At 48.8% G+C, this 17,925-nt stretch overlaps 1 protein-coding gene across 1 annotated transcript in view; it reads left to right on the top strand.

Annotated features, from left to right (window-relative positions):
• Window positions 1–17,925, top strand: part of DTX2 (deltex E3 ubiquitin ligase 2) — a 47,921-nt gene that overhangs the window by 10,790 nt on the left and 19,206 nt on the right. The window contains exons 3-4 of the mRNA XM_067309531.1: window positions 1,606–2,200; window positions 14,131–14,189. Of these exons, the coding sequence (XP_067165632.1) occupies window positions 1,606–2,200; window positions 14,131–14,189 (654 nt within the window). The remainder of the gene's footprint in view (window positions 1–1,605; window positions 2,201–14,130; window positions 14,190–17,925) is intronic.

Below are 17,925 nucleotides of genomic sequence, written 5' to 3'. Positions count from 1 at the left end.
GGGAACCCTTGGTGCTGCTCGGCAGCTGAAGCAGCAGGTTGGGATCTACCCTAGCTGCTCATCCTCTGCATGGACATGGGCAAGTTGTTTCAATTCTCAGTGCCTTCAGTTCCCTAGCAGAAAAGCAAGTCCTGTTGTTCCTTACTCTGGCACGTTCTGCCTTTGAGAAATTGTCAGCCTTTATTTCAGCTCTGGAGCTCAGATCTTTCTTTCCTGATTTAGTTCCTGGAATGACACATTAGGACATCTCTGTACCACAGCACAGGGTCCCATTATGGTCAGACTACAAACCAGCCAGAGCTTGAACACAGGTAACAATCAGGTTTTGGTGGTGTGGAGTTCAGTGTGGGCTATTCCCCCTTCCTTGGGGTGTGCTTGTGGGATGTTAAGCTTGCTTGGATTGCCTGCCTCCCACAGAAACATGAGCAAAATTCTGCGGCAGTTCTCTGCAGACCTGAGATGCAAAAACTTGTAAATGGGCCCTTTTTCACCTTGGCTCCTGGAACTTAGGGTCATAACTCCCATGACATCTTTAGAGGCTTTTCTTTCTTTCTCTTGGTGCTTTTCTTGTCAGAACTTCTTTATCATAATGACTCCTTCACTACATTCCTGTTCACCACCCTTCTGCCTGCATCCCCAGATATGCTTGCCCTGTGGCATTTACTGCCCCTCTTTCTCAAGGCTGAAGGCTGCTGAGGATTTTCCCAGCAGGAAAGGTTTAGACCCTGCTGCAAGAAGCCATTTTTGCAGAGGTTAGACTTCTGTTCTGTTAGGTGGCTTACTTCACTCTTGGTTGCTTTTTTCCTTTTCTAAAGAAAAAGCCTAATGAGAAGGAAGTCACCCTGGAGAGCGAGGCTTTCAGTAGATTTTGAGCTCTGGCTGTTGCTGCAGAGCGGCCTTGGAAAAGCAGCGTGTCTGTTTTCATTTCTCCTCCTTTGTGTGAACAGCTGTTCTCTGCAGTTTCCAAACTACTTTGCTGGCTTTTCCTCTCCTGTCTTGCTACATCACCCAGCAGTCAGGAGCCTGGAGAAGTTGGCTCCCTCTCAGGAGAAGTTCTTGTCCTGCCCTTGTAGGACTTTACCAGCTCCCCTAGAAGGGCAGTTGTCCAGACCCTTGTGTAGTCAGAGAAGTAGGTGTTTAGCCCCGTAAGTGCTTCTGCAAAGCGCTTCCCAATGGTGTCACATCTCTATAGTTACTCTGTTGTCAAGGCTTTTTACCAGATCTGTGCCTCGGCCTGATTTTTAACAGCAGTGAGGCATATGTGATCCCTGTGTCTTTGTGCTGGGGTGTGTCTGTCTCTCTATCCTCCCTCTTTCCCTCCTTTCCCACCCTTCCTCCCAGCAGCTTTTGAACCTGTTGCCAGCCCTCAATCAGATTTGGCAGAGGGACAGAGATCTCAGAGGTATTGCATATCTCTTAAGTTTCATGAGCAAATACAGCCATCTTGGCAGGGATGCTAATAGAATTTCTCTCCCCGAGGGAGAGGTGAGAGAGATCATCCCTATTTGGACACCAGCAAATCGGTGCACTAATGGTTCACTGAAACCAAGTCCGTCTCCCCCCCCAGCTCACAAAATAATACATGTGTTTCTTTCCCCCATCTAGGGACAATGCGAGCTGTCCGCAGGCACCTCTTCCCTCAGGACTCTGCTGCCGGGCAGGGCATTGTGTGGGAGTGGCAGAATGATGAAGGTGGGTGGTCCCCCTATGAGATGAACGTCTGTGTATTCCTGGAGCAAGCCCATGCCACAAACCATCAACGGGTAGATCTTGGACCCTTAGGCTACAACTATGAAGTTGACTTTGTGGCTCAAGTCCAGACCAACAAGACCACGAAGTTCCGCCGAAGCGTTCAGAGGCGCTTGGACGTTCCTTATCCTGTGACAGCCACCTCAGGGCCTGTTCACGCAGGAATGGTTTGTTCTTGTCAACAGTGCTGGTTTAACAGTGGGACTGGCCCTATCACCACACGCTACCGGCACTCAATGATAAACTTTCCCAACTCCTCCACTGCACATCAAGTTTCCAGTAGGACAACGTCAGTAAGTTCTTCCGGCCTCGGCTTTGTGCCCTATAACAAACCAACTTTGTCTGGAGCAAGGTCAACACCAAGACTCAATGCACAGAGCACCTGGGCTTTGCCTCAGGCTGGAGGTGCCGGGGGCCCCAGCACAGGACTGTCTGCATCTAATGGAGTCAGGTACAGAACTTCATTCACCTTAGAATACAGTATGTGTGTCCGAGAGACCTGGTGTGCTCTGATCTTCGTTGTCTAGGAGCCTTTCAGTCCCAGAGGACTTTACACTGGTCTTTTCCTTAAAAGGAGAAGGAGGTGTTTGTGCCTTTGTCCTGTACAGTGGATAAGAAGGCTCAAAAGCTTGTCATCTTCTGCTTTCTCCTCCTTTTTTCCCACTTGAAATCTAGCCCCTATCTGCTCTGCATGTCTCCATGAACCACTGGAGAAAGTGGTTGAGTTGGTACTGCATGTTTGAGGAAACTAAAGGTGATGATTAATGGAGGCATTTCTGTTTACATTTAAAAACAGTTTGGGGGGGGACTAGATGAATGAGAAGGGGACTTGTGAATACCCCTATTTAATTCAAAGTATGCAGCAAACATGGAGCAGAAAACTGCTCTGTGTTCAAAGCTCTTCCCCTTCAAGGAGGGACTGCAGAACTCTGCATGTGACTGAGACCCCCTGAGTTCTCTGACAAAATTAGGAGGTCCATGTTTGATGTTTCTAAGGTAAACAAACAGAAACAAAGCAAAACTGTAGATTTGCTCAAGGATTTTTAAATCCATCGTGAAGATGTTTAGAAAACCAAAGTACCAAGTCAGTATTTTACTTTCCTTTTGCTCTGCTCTCCCTTTCTTTGAAGGCTTCCTTGAGCCATATTGATCCCCATCTAACCTAAAATCAATGGGGTGACATTAGCAATTTGAGTGGTTCGAGGCTATTCATTAGACTAAAAGCTGATGCAGAGCAGAGATACCACTGGATAATCATGGAAGAGGTTTATTCCACATGTATTGAAGTGCTGTGGGGCATCACTGTAGCAACGTTAAAGGACTGAAGGCACAAGCAGAACTGTAAGTGACTTTAAAATCCAGCTAGAGCTGTTGAACGTTGTTTGCCATTTGCTTTCTCTTTTCCTTTCTTTAGACGGCTGGGTATTTAGGTAGGTTCAGGCAGCTTGGAGACAGTTGGTTATTTTGAAGGAGGGCCTGGCAGTCAGTTGTATTGCTAGTTGGGGGTTTAGCTTTCCTTGGTTCTCCAAGATGCAACCCCTCAAACGCTCCAGTTTACCTCAAACAGCATGGATCAGCCTGCGCTACCTGCTGATCTGTTTTCACTGTAGTTGTTCTCTGGGACTGAAACACGTGTTCATCTGGCAGCATAGAATGATTTTAGCCTCTGTCTTGGAGTGACTGGAGCTGAAGGAGGGCTGTGTTTGCACCTTGCCCACGTCAGAGGAATTGTTTCAGTTCTTTTCAGGTCTTTCAAGTGTTGCAAGCTAAATGAAAAGCAGTGTCTCATGGGCTCGCAGCTCAGCTCCCCGGCCTCTCTCCCACACACAGGCTGTTTGACCAAGCTGCATTTGGTTGTTGCCTGTGGCCTGGAGTGAGTCAGAGGCACCGTGCTCCAGCTGGGGAGCTTGGTACTGGAGGAGAGCAGCACCTCCCTTGCAAAGTGAGGAATTTCCTTCTGCATTCTTGTAGGATGGCCTCTATGAGGCTTTGGTAACCCAAACTAAGCAAGATATCCACCAATGGATTTTTCAGGGGCTTAACTTTCCCGTTCTGCACACAAGCCTTCTCTAGCAACACACACGAAGGTCTTTGTAGCCTGTGTATTTTTGAGGGCTGGATGATGAATGCACCAATACATTACTCCAGATACAGTTGGATTGAACTGAGGACCAAATAAGTGCTGCTCCCTCTGTAAATTGCTTTATAAATGTATAGAGCAGCATAAACATTTCCTAAATAAACCAGATACTGGACGATTGTGTGAGCATCTGAGAAACAAGAGGCAGGCTGGTCAGGGCTGGTTTAGTTGTCCAAGCTAACTCAAGTGCGGACCATAAAGATGTGGATAAGAAATCCAGAGGCACAGAGCACAGAGGCTGAAGGTTTGAGGTTTATTTTGAACCTCACTTTTATCTTCAACAAGGCTATGAATCTTGATGTTTTTTGTGTCATATCAGGATTTTCCCTCTTCAGTTTCATCTGCATAAAAAGACTTCCTACTTCTTGTTCCTCTTTCCTGTGGCCTCGTTCTGGCACCTTCTTTTCACCTGGTGACTTTTTATGGCATCTTGAGCATCTGCAGCATTTCTGTGTTCCAGTCATCATCTTTCGTCTTCAAATGGGGCTGAAAACCAGCGCTCTTTATCTCCAAATGCCCTGAGTAAGGCTCTTACTGTGATCTGAAAAAAGTGCCAAATTTTCCTTCTCACAGGAACTGCCGGTCAGTGTGTCGTGCCGTCAGGCTGCCTGGAGCCAGCTTTCTTCTCCAGTGCGTGAGGGCTGTGTCTTAGTCTACAGTGGATCTATATTAGTGTAATTTATGAAGTGCCTTTTGGGGTGGGAAGAGAGAAAAACAAAGAGCAAAATGCTGCAGCAGTTGCCCCACAAGCCTCTGTCTGTAACTGATAAGGGCCTGGGTATGTTGTGCGCTACTGATGGGGACAGAGCTGTCGTGAAAGGTGGGAGGATGGGAGAGCAACGTTCAAAAATAGGTGACACAGTCGCTCCTTCTCACAACCCAGCGTACCCGTGGCCCGGATGGTGCTAACTGGAGGAAAGGGACAGCCACAAGGAGATCTGTAGGTGTAACATCTTATTAGCCCAGCCAGAGTGGCTGGGGAGAAGATTGTCTTGGCACCCATCACTGCAGTGTCCCGTCAGGTGCTGAGTTGTCCTGTGAGCTCTTGGGGCAACGGGCAGCTCTTGGCAGGCCTGGTCTAATTCTCCATAGAAGGGCTCTGGAAGGTGAGTGCTGGCGGATCTCGTGGTGGGTCAATGTGACAACCCTCAGCTGCTGACCCCAGTTCCTGGGGTTGGGTATATCCACCCTCAGAGCAGTGCTGGCAAAAGGGAGCCTTTGCTTCCCCCTCAGCTGCTCTGGTTCAGCCTTGTCTCCGAGTGCTGCTGAAGGTGGCTTTTGTGGCGGGAGCATCTGTTCCCCTCCACAGCTGCCAGCCTGGGGAGAGCGGCAAAGAGCAGAGCCCTCCGATCGTGCCCTCTTGGAGCACTGGGACCGCTGCTTTGCTGCAAGCTGTGTTGTACATGGACAAGTAATGCCGTGGCCGGTTGAGGTCTGACTGTTGTAATCTTTTCTGCAGCTCAGCCATTTGTGGTGTGGATAAGGTGGTGAGTGGCATCTCTGCAGTGATCCCTGGCTAAGTCAGCCCTTCTGGGGGACATGGAGGGATACAGCTAAATCTTTGCTGGGGTCAGCAGAACGTGCAACATGGGGAGTGGGAGAGTCTTGCCAGGCTTACGTGAGAGTAGATGCCCTCTGAGCGGACTCTGCGCCCTGGGTTATGATCGGAGTGCCTTAGCTGGGCTCTCCTGGCTGTTGGCCATCTGTCACCACTGCAATGCGAGGGTGCCCTGAGCAGGGTGTGTTGCCGGTGGTTGTTGTAGTGAGTGTAAAATGATTCCTTGACAGGACCCAGGCGTGGTCCGGACAGGGAGAACACTGCAGGTTTCCTTCGTTGGGTGCGCACCTGGCTACCGAGTTTGTCTGAGAGGCGATCTTGCAGGCAGGATGTTACTAACTGCCATGTTTATCTGTGTAACTCCCTTTCCGTTCTTTAACGCTGACACTTTCCACCGGACGTATCTGTGGAAGCCTCTGTTATCCATGTACTCCCACGTGGATGTACGTGGATTCTAAGTCCAGATCGTGGTCTTGCACTGATCCCAGAGGATGAGCCAGGACAAGGGAGGGAGGCAGCAGCTGGGGAACTAACTCAGACTGATTCTGGAGAAGAGAATCCTTTGGGATATACTTTTCCTAAGAGTTCCCTGCCTCCTCCCTGCCTGACAGGCAGGCAAATCCACACCGGGGGGGTGGCGGCAGGCTCTGGTTTCCAGTGGAGTGCAGTGTGTGAAAAGGACTTTTTCAACACCAGCTGACAGCTCAAGATGGCTTTTCCTCTTTCTTCCCACGTGCTAGATTTGAGTCGGAAATGCCGCTGAGCTGGTGTAATTGCTCTTGTCTGGGGTTACATTCTTGGGCTTGTGAAATCCATGTTCCAGCAGCAAATACTCTCATTGCTGTGAATTAGAGGTAATCTGAGTACCAAGCTCTAACAATGTGTTTCATTTAATTCCTAAGCCCAGAACATTCCCGAGTTACTTTATCCACTAGGTTCCCCTTCGTTCCCCCTTGGCTCCGCTTCGCTTTGCGGAGCAGTTAGTTCCCCTCGCACTGCAGTTGCGGCGAGTCTTCTCCCCCGTTGCTCAGTGAATAGCGAGGCCTTTGTGGCTGCGAAGACGAGGAACTAATTATCCTGCAAAGGGTTTGTGCCCAGCGTGCGGCTTTGCTGATTCCGCTTAGCTGCGCCGTGCAATGCCGTGCCGGTCTGGGGCCCTGGTTTTGGTCTGCGCTCGGAGGCCCAGGCCTTGCACGGCAGCTCTGCTGTGATACCGCAGCAAAGCCACCCGGGCCCGCGCACCAACTGCGCGGCAGATGTGAGGCGGCTCTGTGACCTCCAGGGTGCACAGGATGGGCCTGGAAGCGGCCGTCTCCCTACCAGCGCCTCCGGCTGCTGCTCGCCGGCCAGCTAATGGGCTTCCTGTTTTGAAAGGGAGGAAGGAGGAAAGATGGATAAATCATACAGTTTGGAAAGGCACCTGGCTGCGAGTGGCTTCTCGGCAGGGAGGGACAGGGAGGCTGTCGGGAGGGAGCTGCGAGTGACCCTGCTCCGCCACTGTGTTTAAGCAGGGGCTGCACAGCTGTTTCCTCTCCGCAGGCGCGAGCGCAGCTCAGGGGCACCGCGGTGGCACAAACGGTTAATCGAGAGAGGAGCTGCTCTGGGGGCAGCAGAGCTGTGCGTGTGCTGCGGGGAGGGGAGCAGCGGGCCCTGCGGTTTCTCCGGTCGCTAATAAGGGTTATGTTGTGCTGACCCTGCAGCGTCGGGCTCCAAAGCACACATGGTGGATTACTTGCTCTTACAAGACTGCTTATTTTCGCAAAGCTTTTGGGGGTGTCCTAGCTCCGAGCCTTCTCCCTCTCCGAAGTGGAGTTGTAATTGGTAGAGGGGCTCAAAAGCTGTTACAGAGGGACTTAAGGACAGCACAGTTGTATACATCTGTTTTTTTTAAGGAAATGCACTTAAAAATGGCATCACTAAAGAAAACATTTCTCCTGCAGGGCTGAGAAGAAGGTGTATTTCATCCTGGAAAGTCACCTAACTCCCTGTGTGGTTGCGACAGTTAGTTATTTCTAGTACGCAGGCAGTAATAGCCCTTGGTAGGGGCTGTTAGTAGCACAGACGTGTCTAAGCTTTGTGGCATTGGCAGCAATGAAATACATTTCCCGCTTGCTGTGGGGATGGAGGGCAGGCTCCAGGCGCGAGAGGCTGGAGTTCACACACTTCAAATTGTGTTTAATTTCCCCGTGCTCTCAAGAGGGTCGAAGTCGCTTGGGAAGCCCAGAGAAGAGCGTTTTGCGGTTCGGTAGAGGGAGCAAGCCAAGGCTTAAATAGACATTAATATTCTTGCTTCTGCCACTAACTTACTAAATTAACGTGGGCAAGCTATTTCTCTTCTTGGTGCCTTTAGTTTCCTCCTGTGTATTGAACGCAGTTAATGAGTCTGGCCTCCTTCACAGACTGCATAGAAATCTGCAGATGGAGCGTGCCACAGCAGGGGCCGCGTCCTTATTACCAGCACTGTTAAGTGGATTTGTGAAATAAAAATCGGCACCTTCCTGTGCGGAGTTCCCCTGGCTCCCAGCCATCTCCCGGTGTGATGCTAACCGCCCCGTGCGGGAAAGCGCCCGTTCCCAAGGACGAGAGCTGCATCGCTCCCTGGTTGGTTAGAGAAGGGCAGTGCTGGCGCTTGGTGAGGAGGGCCCTGCCTGTAGGAAGAATGAGCAGAGCTGCGGGAAGCTGCCTTTGGGGGGATATATTAATTGGCACCCCAGCCACCAAATCCCTTTTGTCTCTCCGTTGGCCCCTCTGAGCTTGTGCAGCTCTTAGGTGCCTGTCCAGGGCATGCCTGTAAGTAAGGCTTACAGCTCAGGGGAGATTTTCTTTAAAAGATTGTATGGGGTGTTGGGGTTGTAAGGTGTTGTGGTGTTCCCAAGGAACAGGTCTGGTACTGGGACCCCAAATCTCCCGGTGGGAATGGCATGTGCTCAGCACTTTGTAGGATCAGGTGGTGTGATCTAGGTGCCAGAACCTGGACAGGATGGTTCGCCTTCTCTCTCCTTTTCTTTCGCATCTTTCAGCTTTTTTGCCCATAGCCACAACAACAAGCTCCTCAGATCGCTGCAGAGGGAGTCTGTACAGTCCCTGGCTCACCATGACGCTGATCCTCGCCAAGCCCCTGGGAAGCTACTGTGACATGTCTTTCAGCCCTTAGCTTGTAACTAACCTGGCACGGCTCCGTGCGGCGCAGCAGGACAGTTCTCCTGCGTGCTCCATGCGTGTCACCACACCTGAGCGGGAGCAGGTGACTCTGCCCCTCTCGGCACCGGGAGCGAAACCAGATCCGTGTGGCTGTGTGCAGTGCCCCAAGAGGCCCCTCTTAGAGGGCTTTAGGCTAGTTTTTGGTATCCCCTTTAGAAGAAAGAGAGGGGAAAAACTGCTGTATTCGAGGTTTTGAGAGACTGCACGGACCAGAAAGTCTGTTTTCACAGCTGTGCCTACAGGGCTGGGGGCCGAGCTTTTTTGTTTTGTAATGAGGATGCACGAGTTCAAAAGCAGGTCAGCTGTAGCCGTGTTAGTGCTGATGGATCAGCGTGCAGGGCTGCCAAGGAAGCCTAATACAGCCTCCAAAAAATTGATGGGTGGAAAGGGGCTGGATTATCATCACACACTCAGCCTTCCCTGGGCAGGTGGTTAGACCTCGGGGCGTTGCGGTAACGCTTGGTGCTCTCGTGAGGCAGGGCTGGATATAGCCCAGAGCTGGGAGGAGAAGTGCTGGCTGCTTGCCCAGAGGGCTGCAAATGCGCTGTGATACAGGAACATGCAACTTGCTGGCCTGTGCCCAGGGAGAGAGGAAAGGAGGGAGGGAGGGAGTCCCTGCTGTCTTCCCCCAGTAGCTCTGTGCCTACAGCAGGCGAAGGGGCACTGATTAGCGTGGAGACCGGGACTGAGTTCCCTGGCGTGCCGCACGCTCCCTGCGTGGTCTTGGGGACATCGCTGTCTTCCTCCACATTCAGCCCCCCCCGCTAGTGGCCGCATAAGTAGCTGCGAGGAGCCTGTAAGGGCTGTATCGGGCAGAGGGTGTGAGTTGTCACAGATTTCCCTGTTTCTGCTCCATTAGGATACATGTGCTCATGCAGCTTAGGTGATGTTCAGCTCAGATCTGGCCACCTGGTGTTTAAAAGAGCAGCAGGTGCCTCGCTTCCCCTCTGGTCTTGTACTTCACTGTCTCACCAATGTTACAGTATCTTGAAATTCTGGAGAAGCAAATGGTTTTGTCATGCTGAAATATCGGCCTTCGGCATCTGCCCGCTGTAGCAGATTGCCACGCTTTGTTTATGGGCACTGGTGATGGCAAATGTTATCAGGAATTTCTTGCTGGATCTTTGAGGAAAGTGTCTTATTTTGTGTCCCTTTCTTCTCAACCTGATTTTTCCCTATTGCACTCCCTCGGCTCCTGTGTGATGGGGAGAATAGGAACTGCAGTGAATGGCAGGGCTGAATTGGACGGGGGAGGAATTGGCACCAGGCAAACATGCAGGGATTTCAGGCATTGACTTTCAGGTGTTGCAGGCACAGCCTGAATATTTGGCTAAGAGTTAAAGGCACTGACTAGATAGAAAGCTTGTTTGTGAGGAGTGAAGCCGAAATCCCCTTCAGCAGGGGAGAACGGATGGGCCGCAAAAGCAGCAGGAGCAGGTGCTTCAGTGGATTCCTCTCATCTCTCCGCACTGCAGTGCTCGCTCTTGTATTGCAGTTTTCCAAACTTCCCCTCGCCTGGGTCCTCACTGTCCTGCCTGGATCAAGTTTTCTCATAACTGAGCCTCACTTGATTAAATCAACAGCACCTCAGCCCACCTTGGCTCCAGGACCAATCCTGCTGTCTTCTAAGAAGCCAGTGCTGATATGAGAGTACTTGAGTGGCTTGAGTCCTCCTGCTGGAAACCATGAGTTTAGACTGATGGACTAAAAACAGGCTGTGTGTGCTGCTGGCTACCCTGCTCAGAGACAAGGCACAGCATGTCTTACCCCGTGATAGCAGTATCCTTCCTCATCACCTCCCCCATCTTCCCCTGAAAAATCCTTCAGATCTAGGGTAAGTTCTGCATAGCATTTCTGCACCTTTTTTGGCATGGCAATACTTCCTCCCACACACTGTGACTTCAAATCTACCCCGGCAGTGTTGTGGCAAGGGTACTGCAAAGCAGCGTGAATTTCCCTGGATTTCATCAGCCTTATGTCTGGGATTTCTACAGATGTGAAAGAATGTGCGTGGTAGCCTTGAGAATTCATTCACACAGTATCAAGCAGATAGGTTAGCACATCCTACAGTGTTGTTAGTTGAGATGCTGTTAACTGAGTGTGTGTGCGTTTGTAGCCCATGCCAAATGTGAAATAAAAAGTATTTGGTTCTGCCATCATCAAATCAGTTGGCTTAAAGCCTCCCAACAGTCAAAGCTGACACACTTTGCATTTATCATACACTAGGAGTGCATCTGATCAGTGACTGTTTTCTGGCTGATGGATGGTAATTTATCTGCAGTGCATTTGCAGCTTCCAAAACTTGACTGCTTGCAAATGCATCAATTGCTTATTCATTTCTCTCTGTAAATCTCAAGGGCTCTTCTCATTTTGTAAAAACTCTAGCTCCTGAATGGCTTGGACTTGAACCTTGCAATGAAGGAAAGAGTGCTGAAGTATTTCTCAGCCTGTCTTCTCAAAGCATTGTTACTTGTGATCCCTTTCCCAGATCAGCTGTGGGTTTGCCTTTTTCAGCCTCTTGTGTAGAGTGTCCAGAGGTCCAGCCCTTCTCCGCATCTTTACATTTAAAGGAAATGTCTGAGTGACAGTTCTCGTTGGTGAGGTTTTGCTGCTGCTTTGCAGGTGGGAGAACAGGGCTCTTACCAGTTCAGATATGGCTACATCAGCTGTATGAGGACCTCAGGAGCAGTGCTCTGTCTGCCTTGGTGGCAAAGGTGGAACACATGAAACACTCACAAAAGAGGTGAAAGAGACTGTTCCAGGCTATGAGAACGCAGCAGGCGATTGCAAAGAGAAAGATGATCAGTCCTACTTGGGGAAGAAGGAAATCCAAGCCAGGAAGATTTAGGATAGATGCAGGACAAACACTGAGTAGCAGGACTGAAATATTGCCAGAAACTAACTAGGGAAATTGTGGTGCTCCTTGTGTTAGACGTTTTCAAGAACAGATTAGACAAAGAGTTGCTGGTGACAGTCTGTGTGCATTTGTGTCTGTCTCAATGCAAGGAGGTGGACTGAGTGATGTCTGGAGCTTTGTTTCTACAGTTCTCTGCCACACACGTCTCTTTTTTTTTTTTCTCCGGAAATATGAGTTGGAAGAACCCCCTATTGCCCATCTGCTTTCCTCACAAAGCTGAAGGTTCAGTTTTGTGTTCTGCCGTGTTTTTACTTTCCAGAGGAAGGGGGAAATGAAAGTACCCAGGGTGGCTGCTGCTCTTCATGGTGTGATGGAGGACGAGTTCTTCAGCATCAGTCACATGCAGGGGTCACAGCCCAAGGGCAGAAGAGCAGAGGGGGTTCCCAGGCCCCCCATTCTCTCCTGTGCTGTTGTCTTGTGGGAGAAGATGGGGAGAAATACAGGGTGGAGTTTTTTGGTGGGCAAGAGGAGGGGTGCATCACCTCACTGATTTTTGGGAGTAGGTCTCCAACTTCCTTTTCACTTGCTGGTCCTCAAATTCCCTCCTTGTCTGCAGCTGGAGAGGGTGCAGTCCTGCTATTAGCTGTCATCCAAAGAGGATCATAGGCAGGAGCAGAATGAAACAAAGGAAAAGATAGTAATAGGTATTTCTTTTCTCCTTCTCTAAGAAAGAGCTGTGATGAAGAGGCTAAATTAGGAAGGAAGGAAGTCATGAAGAGTCACACCATCTGATTCAAAGCCCTTTGAAATTGAGGGGAGAATTTCCACTGTATTCAGTGAGGCTTGAATTGGACTGTAGCGAGAACAATCTATTGCATCATTGAAAACATTGCAAAATTAGGTACAGTGGAGGGGAAAACACAGTCTTTGAAACAGGCGGAAGGGAGACCTCTGCAATCTGGAGAACTTTTTAAGGGTCTGGAAGAGCTCTTCTCACTTGTCCGGGTTGTCAGCACAGCGCCGAACCCTGGGTCCTGCCCAGGGATATCTTCAGGGACTTAACACTTGTGTGGGAACCTCTGTCAAACTGTGGCAGGTAGGAGAAGAGGGAGTTGGGGATGTTTCCCTGTTGTGAGGGTGGAGGATAGGTGTGTATTGCTCCCCAGTCTCTTCAGCTCTGCTAGTTATTAAGGAAAAGCAGACAAAGATTCAGGCGAGGCAGAAGAGTGGGACCTCTGTTGGTGATACTATTCTGGACACAGTGGCTGCTTTTGCATCGCATCTAGTGAGAGCTAGGTTCCCTCTGGATAGTGAATGTTATTTGGGGCACTAGACTATCTTAATCTGCTCTGTGAATTCCCAGGAAGTTGGCCAGGTTTGATGTAATTTTGGACGTCTTTGGGAGTCCTTTGAGTCCTGCTGTCTGAATGTACTATGTAATTATTGCAGCTGGTGTGCATGAGCCTGCATTGCGACAGGTGTATGCACCACCCAAGACACAGTCTGTGGATGGCTTCTCTGTGCCAGCGTGTTAGATTTTAAATGCTTCTGCTCTGCTCATGTGGATCCAGCTTGCTTTCTTCTTTAGTGACTTTCACACTGCTGCTCACACTTTTCCTTCCTAATTCCTGCTGTCAGCCAAACATGTCTCTGTCTGCCCATGTATCCCCAACTAACTTGAGGTGTGGTTACCAGCCCTGGGAAACACTCCCAAAGGAAGTAGGCTGGGAGCCTGAAAGGGAAGGTTTGGTGTCCAAATCCTCTTGATTTCTGAGGGAAGGTGGGTGCCAAACTCTTAAGACTCCCTCGACATTTCCTCTCCTGTTCCCGCGTCTTGCAGTAACCCAGTGGATGCACAGTGGGAGTCAAGACTTGGTTCTGTTTAACCCAGGGCTGCAGTTGCGTGTACTCCAGCAATTTGCATGGCTTTTCTGTGCCTTGATTTCTCCATCTGAAAGGGGGCGGGGAGGTAATGCTTGCCTCCTTTGACCTGTACAGCTGCAACATCTTCCACAATGTGGGGGTTTGTTCTTTGGCGAGCAGCTTTTCCTTCACTGTTGCTAACAGCATGTGTAGGCCAATTCACCTGAAAGGTCTAAGATCTCTGCTGCATCCCAGCAGTCCCTGGCTGCATACTCATGCTGTGGATCTGCTGGCATAGCAGTCTGTACGTAGCATGAGTCCGCGCTCTCAGGAGGCTCTGTGTCAGAGCAGCCAGAGCGAGGGGGTGATAACAGGGTCCGTTGGCAGGCCCAGACAAGGGGAGGTGATGAGTCAGGTCCTGGCTCCATCCAGCGATTCCAGTCAGGAGCAGCAGGAGACAGGACTGGAGACAAGCTACCTACGGCATAGGTCTGAGGTCCGTCTAGGAGACAGGGCTGGAGACAGGTACACCTACAACACAGCTTAGACAAGGACTGGGCTCCTTAAATATAGCTGCTGGACCAGTGGGCAAAAGATGTGTGGGTGGGGTTCCCAGATCCTGGGTGAGACTGTTCTGGGCAATTAAAGCCTGTTACGATATTCAGGGCCCTGACACTGTGGAGGGAACATCATGTGAATTGTCTCTCTTTTGTCTGGTGATTGATCTGTGCTACTGAACTTGTCCTTTTTTTTCCTCTCCAGCACCCCAAACCTGCCGGTCAAGATGCCCAAACCCAGCAAAGTGAACCAGGCCTTGGCAGGTAATGATTCCTTTCTGCTTTATCTACTTTGTCCCCAGAGTTATGCAATTAAGTGTTTTCCTTCTCTGTGGTATGTACTTTCTTTTTTTAGTTTTCAGAAAGAGTCTGAAATGTCTCTGAGGATAGAAAGGTTTTAGGCCCAAAGACTGTTCATAAAGGCAGAGAGAGGGCATATTTGGGAGAGAATGGGAAGGCCAGACCTTAGCAACGATTTTTTTAGCTGTGCTAGTCTCAAGGATTTGTGTTCCTGTCCCACTTTGGGTGAGGGTTTGATGCTGGTCAGTACCTGAGGTTGAAGGCCAATACCTTTCTAATGCAGGCACTGGGAGAACAGGACATGGTCTGGTGTGTAGTCAGTCTCTCTTAATAGGAGAGAGAAGCGGATGGAGCTTGCCGAATGGGTCTCTTGAGCACGTTTCTGAACCTGCGGTCTGTGGTTTAGAGATGGGTCACAAGACATCAGAAGTTGACTCTGAAAATGAGTGGGTTTATTTTGGGTTTGGGTTTCCATCTTCTGTATGTGTGAGTGAGCAAGTAGCACAGGGGAGCACATGAATCAGGCTAAATGTTAACTGTTCACTCATTACTTTAGTCAAGGAGAAAGGCTGCACTGCAAGATGGTATGTGGAATTTTTTTAACATGATTTTATTCTGCAAGCTGAGGTGGTCCTTTAGACTGAAAAAGAGTTGTGGCACATTGCCTTAAGAAAAGGAAGAGCCAGAAGTTGAACCAGATGTTCTTTCCTATAGCAGCAGAAATACAAGTTTCTTGTTATCATCAAAACCTGTGAATGTGATCCTAAATATGCCTGAAGAGAGGATCTAGGAAAGACGGAAGTGCCAGTTTCAATGTTAACTTTCAGAGTAGATTTGCCCATTAAACATGAAATGACATTGCCTTGAAAATGACAACTTGCACTTGCAGCTTTCAGTGAAAGCATTTCTAGTTTGAGTGCCAAAAACTGTCAGGTGCCTGATCTGTTTCGATTCAGCTAGCTCCAAACCCAGGGGACTCTGGTCTGTTGGTGCCTTAGGAGCCACATGTTCTGCTGATAGCAGGTGTCTTCTCCATACCAAGACTGACTGTGCACTTGAAATCATGTGATGCAATACCCCAGTGGTAGATGCATGAAAAAGACCTGGCATATGGTATTTTCCATGGTTTTCTGTGCCTGCTTTGGACACAACAGAATATCTATTAATCATCTCCTTTCTGTCTTTTGTCTGTGCATGGTCTATTAGATTGTTAGCTCCTTGAACACTGTGGATTTTGCTTCTGAGCTTATAGAGGCATGTTCTTACTCTTTGAAAAAAATGTTTACCACCTTATTCCAGGAAAGACTACTGTGTTTTGTCCCCTTCTGAGTGTGGGGCTTTATCCTTCCTAAGAATGATCCACCTGTGTTGATGATCCAGTTGTCCAATGTTAGTACCATCTTGAAAATTGTGCCTTGCATGCCTCTAAAGCAAACTGGGCACTACATAAAGACTAATACTGGATGTCCTCTAAGAGATCCAGATGATCTGATCACCTGGTTAGCAAATAGGTCTAAAAGACTTTGTGGAAATGAGATGTCATGTCAGGCTCAGACCTGGTATAGGTGGATGACCTGAGCAGAGTTCTCCTTGCTTAAAAAGCTCTGAATTTGGTCCACTGGCTAATAGCAGTGATTAATTAGTTAATCGCATAGAGGTAAATACAGCCAAGAACTGAAGAGCCCTGCTCCATCCAGCCTATAGGAATGTTTTTAACTGTGGTCATGTTCTATATATGCAAGTCATTGGAAAAGGCGAATATACATGGTCTGTTTTTTCCTTGCATGCTACATTTGGATGTAAAAGGCTGCAGGAACCCTTAGTAGAATTAGACACTATTTAATAAAATAACACGCAAAGGTTATGTTTGCAATCATTTTTTCTGTTGTTGGAGGCTGGGGGTGCAGCAGAGAGAAAATAATTATTCATTTTAATAATCTGTAGCTCTCCGTGAGGCAGCTAGCGAGAAGCATGCTGAGCTGCAGCGGAGTTCAGAGCTGCGTGTGCTAGGAGGAGTGTGGTCAGTGCGCAGGCACCCCCCAAGGCTAGCATCTCCTTCTCGCTCTGAATCTTCCTGGGATATGGCTTTGATCAGTGCTGCTCTGCTTTCTGCCAACTGTGGCAGACCTCAGAGGTGCAAGGGAGGAGGAAAGTCTGAATGTGAGTCTGTTAAAATAAAGTAGAAGCAGAGGAAAGATCTGGGCAAGCTAATTAGCAAGTGAGAGGAAAATAAATGTCTGGGAACATTTCTGGTAAAAAGCAAGCAGTGGAGATCTGGTAACAAGGCCAAATTTTATTGGAACTTTAATTAGCTGGGCCTTTAGGGACATCTCCTCCCCTTCTTGCTCTGCTCTGTTTCTAGGACCTCTTCTGGGAAGTGTTATTTTGTTCATATTTAAAATCCTGCAGATGGTCTTTGATTTACTTATTCTTCAGATCGTTCCATAACACACAGCCTGGGTTCTTCCTGTTTCTCAGTCCCCATGGCATGACCATTTTCCTCAGGGTGTTAGTGGTGATGCGGGAAAGGCTGGGGACCCAAAGGCCTCTGCGATAACCATGGGGGAAAGGGGAGTTCCTGTGGTCTCAGATGTGAACTGTGGTTTTGCAGGGTCTGGCTCACAACGTGCATTGCTTTGATATCTTGTCTTGGCTGGCGTCTGGCCCTTTTGGGATGGTTAAAATGCATGTATGTCTTACCTATCTCTAACTATCTTTGGCTAGCTAAAAGCTAGATGTCTAACCTAACGGTCGTGTGTGCTGCCTCCCTAGTCAGTAAGGAGAAATCAGTCTCTCAAGCAGTAAAGCACTGTCAACCGACAGCCCACAGGTGCTTCTGCTGATCATCAGAAATGCTTTCTCAACCATAGAGGGGGCGCAGTCGCCAAAGATGAGCTAGGTGACCCCCAGCCTTGCTGCTGAACTGGAATTCTGCAGGATTCTGCCTCGCTTTGTTGATTCCCCCCCCAAAAAAAATCTGGAAAGCTGTGTCCAAATGTGTCACAGCCTTTGGTCTCCATCCTGAGGTGCTTCTCAGCAGCTTTGATTCCAGTCTGAAATAGGAAAAATGAAACCCCTGAATCTTGTGGATTGTCTCTGGAAAGGCTGCAGATGCCTATGTTGGAGTCAAAAGGAATTTTTGATGGATAAACAGGCGATCCTGCTGCTCTGAATGAGGAGATGGATTTCATTTGTGTGGTGAGGGTCTGGGGATCTGTTTGAGTGAGGAATTCTTAACATTGTCAACCCCATGTGTTCTCAAAACACAGCTTGGAATCCCAGAAATCATTGAAGCTGACTTTGAAACCCTGGTTTATGCAACAAAGAAAGTTCTTTTTCCTTACTTTTTGCTATATTAACACTTCAAGGTGCATGGTGCATGCGGAAACTTGTCTTTTAAGCTTTTTTTTTTTTTTTCTTTCAACATTTGGTTAGTATGGTGAAATGCTATCGTAGAGGCCTAAGCAGACTGTTGAACCATGGTGTTGGTGTTTAAGGACCAGCTGGACTAACATCTGTTGGGAGTAATGTAGTTTATCTGGTGTCCCTGGGGGTGGGGTGGTGGACTAGGTGGTCATATGAAGTACCTTCTAATATTATCTTTTAGGATGAGGACTGGAAATTAGGGTTTGTTTTGTTTTGTTTTGTTTTTTTAATGAAGCCAAGTGTTTCTCGTTCATGTGATTCCTAGAGCTGGGAC

Source organism: Apteryx mantelli, chromosome 22, assembly GCF_036417845.1.
Source record: "Apteryx mantelli isolate bAptMan1 chromosome 22, bAptMan1.hap1, whole genome shotgun sequence".
In the NCBI taxonomy this organism is placed as follows: domain Eukaryota; kingdom Metazoa; phylum Chordata; class Aves; order Apterygiformes; family Apterygidae; genus Apteryx; species Apteryx mantelli.
Note: the sequence above shows the minus strand (reverse complement) of the source record. Positions and strands in the feature narration are given on the sequence as shown.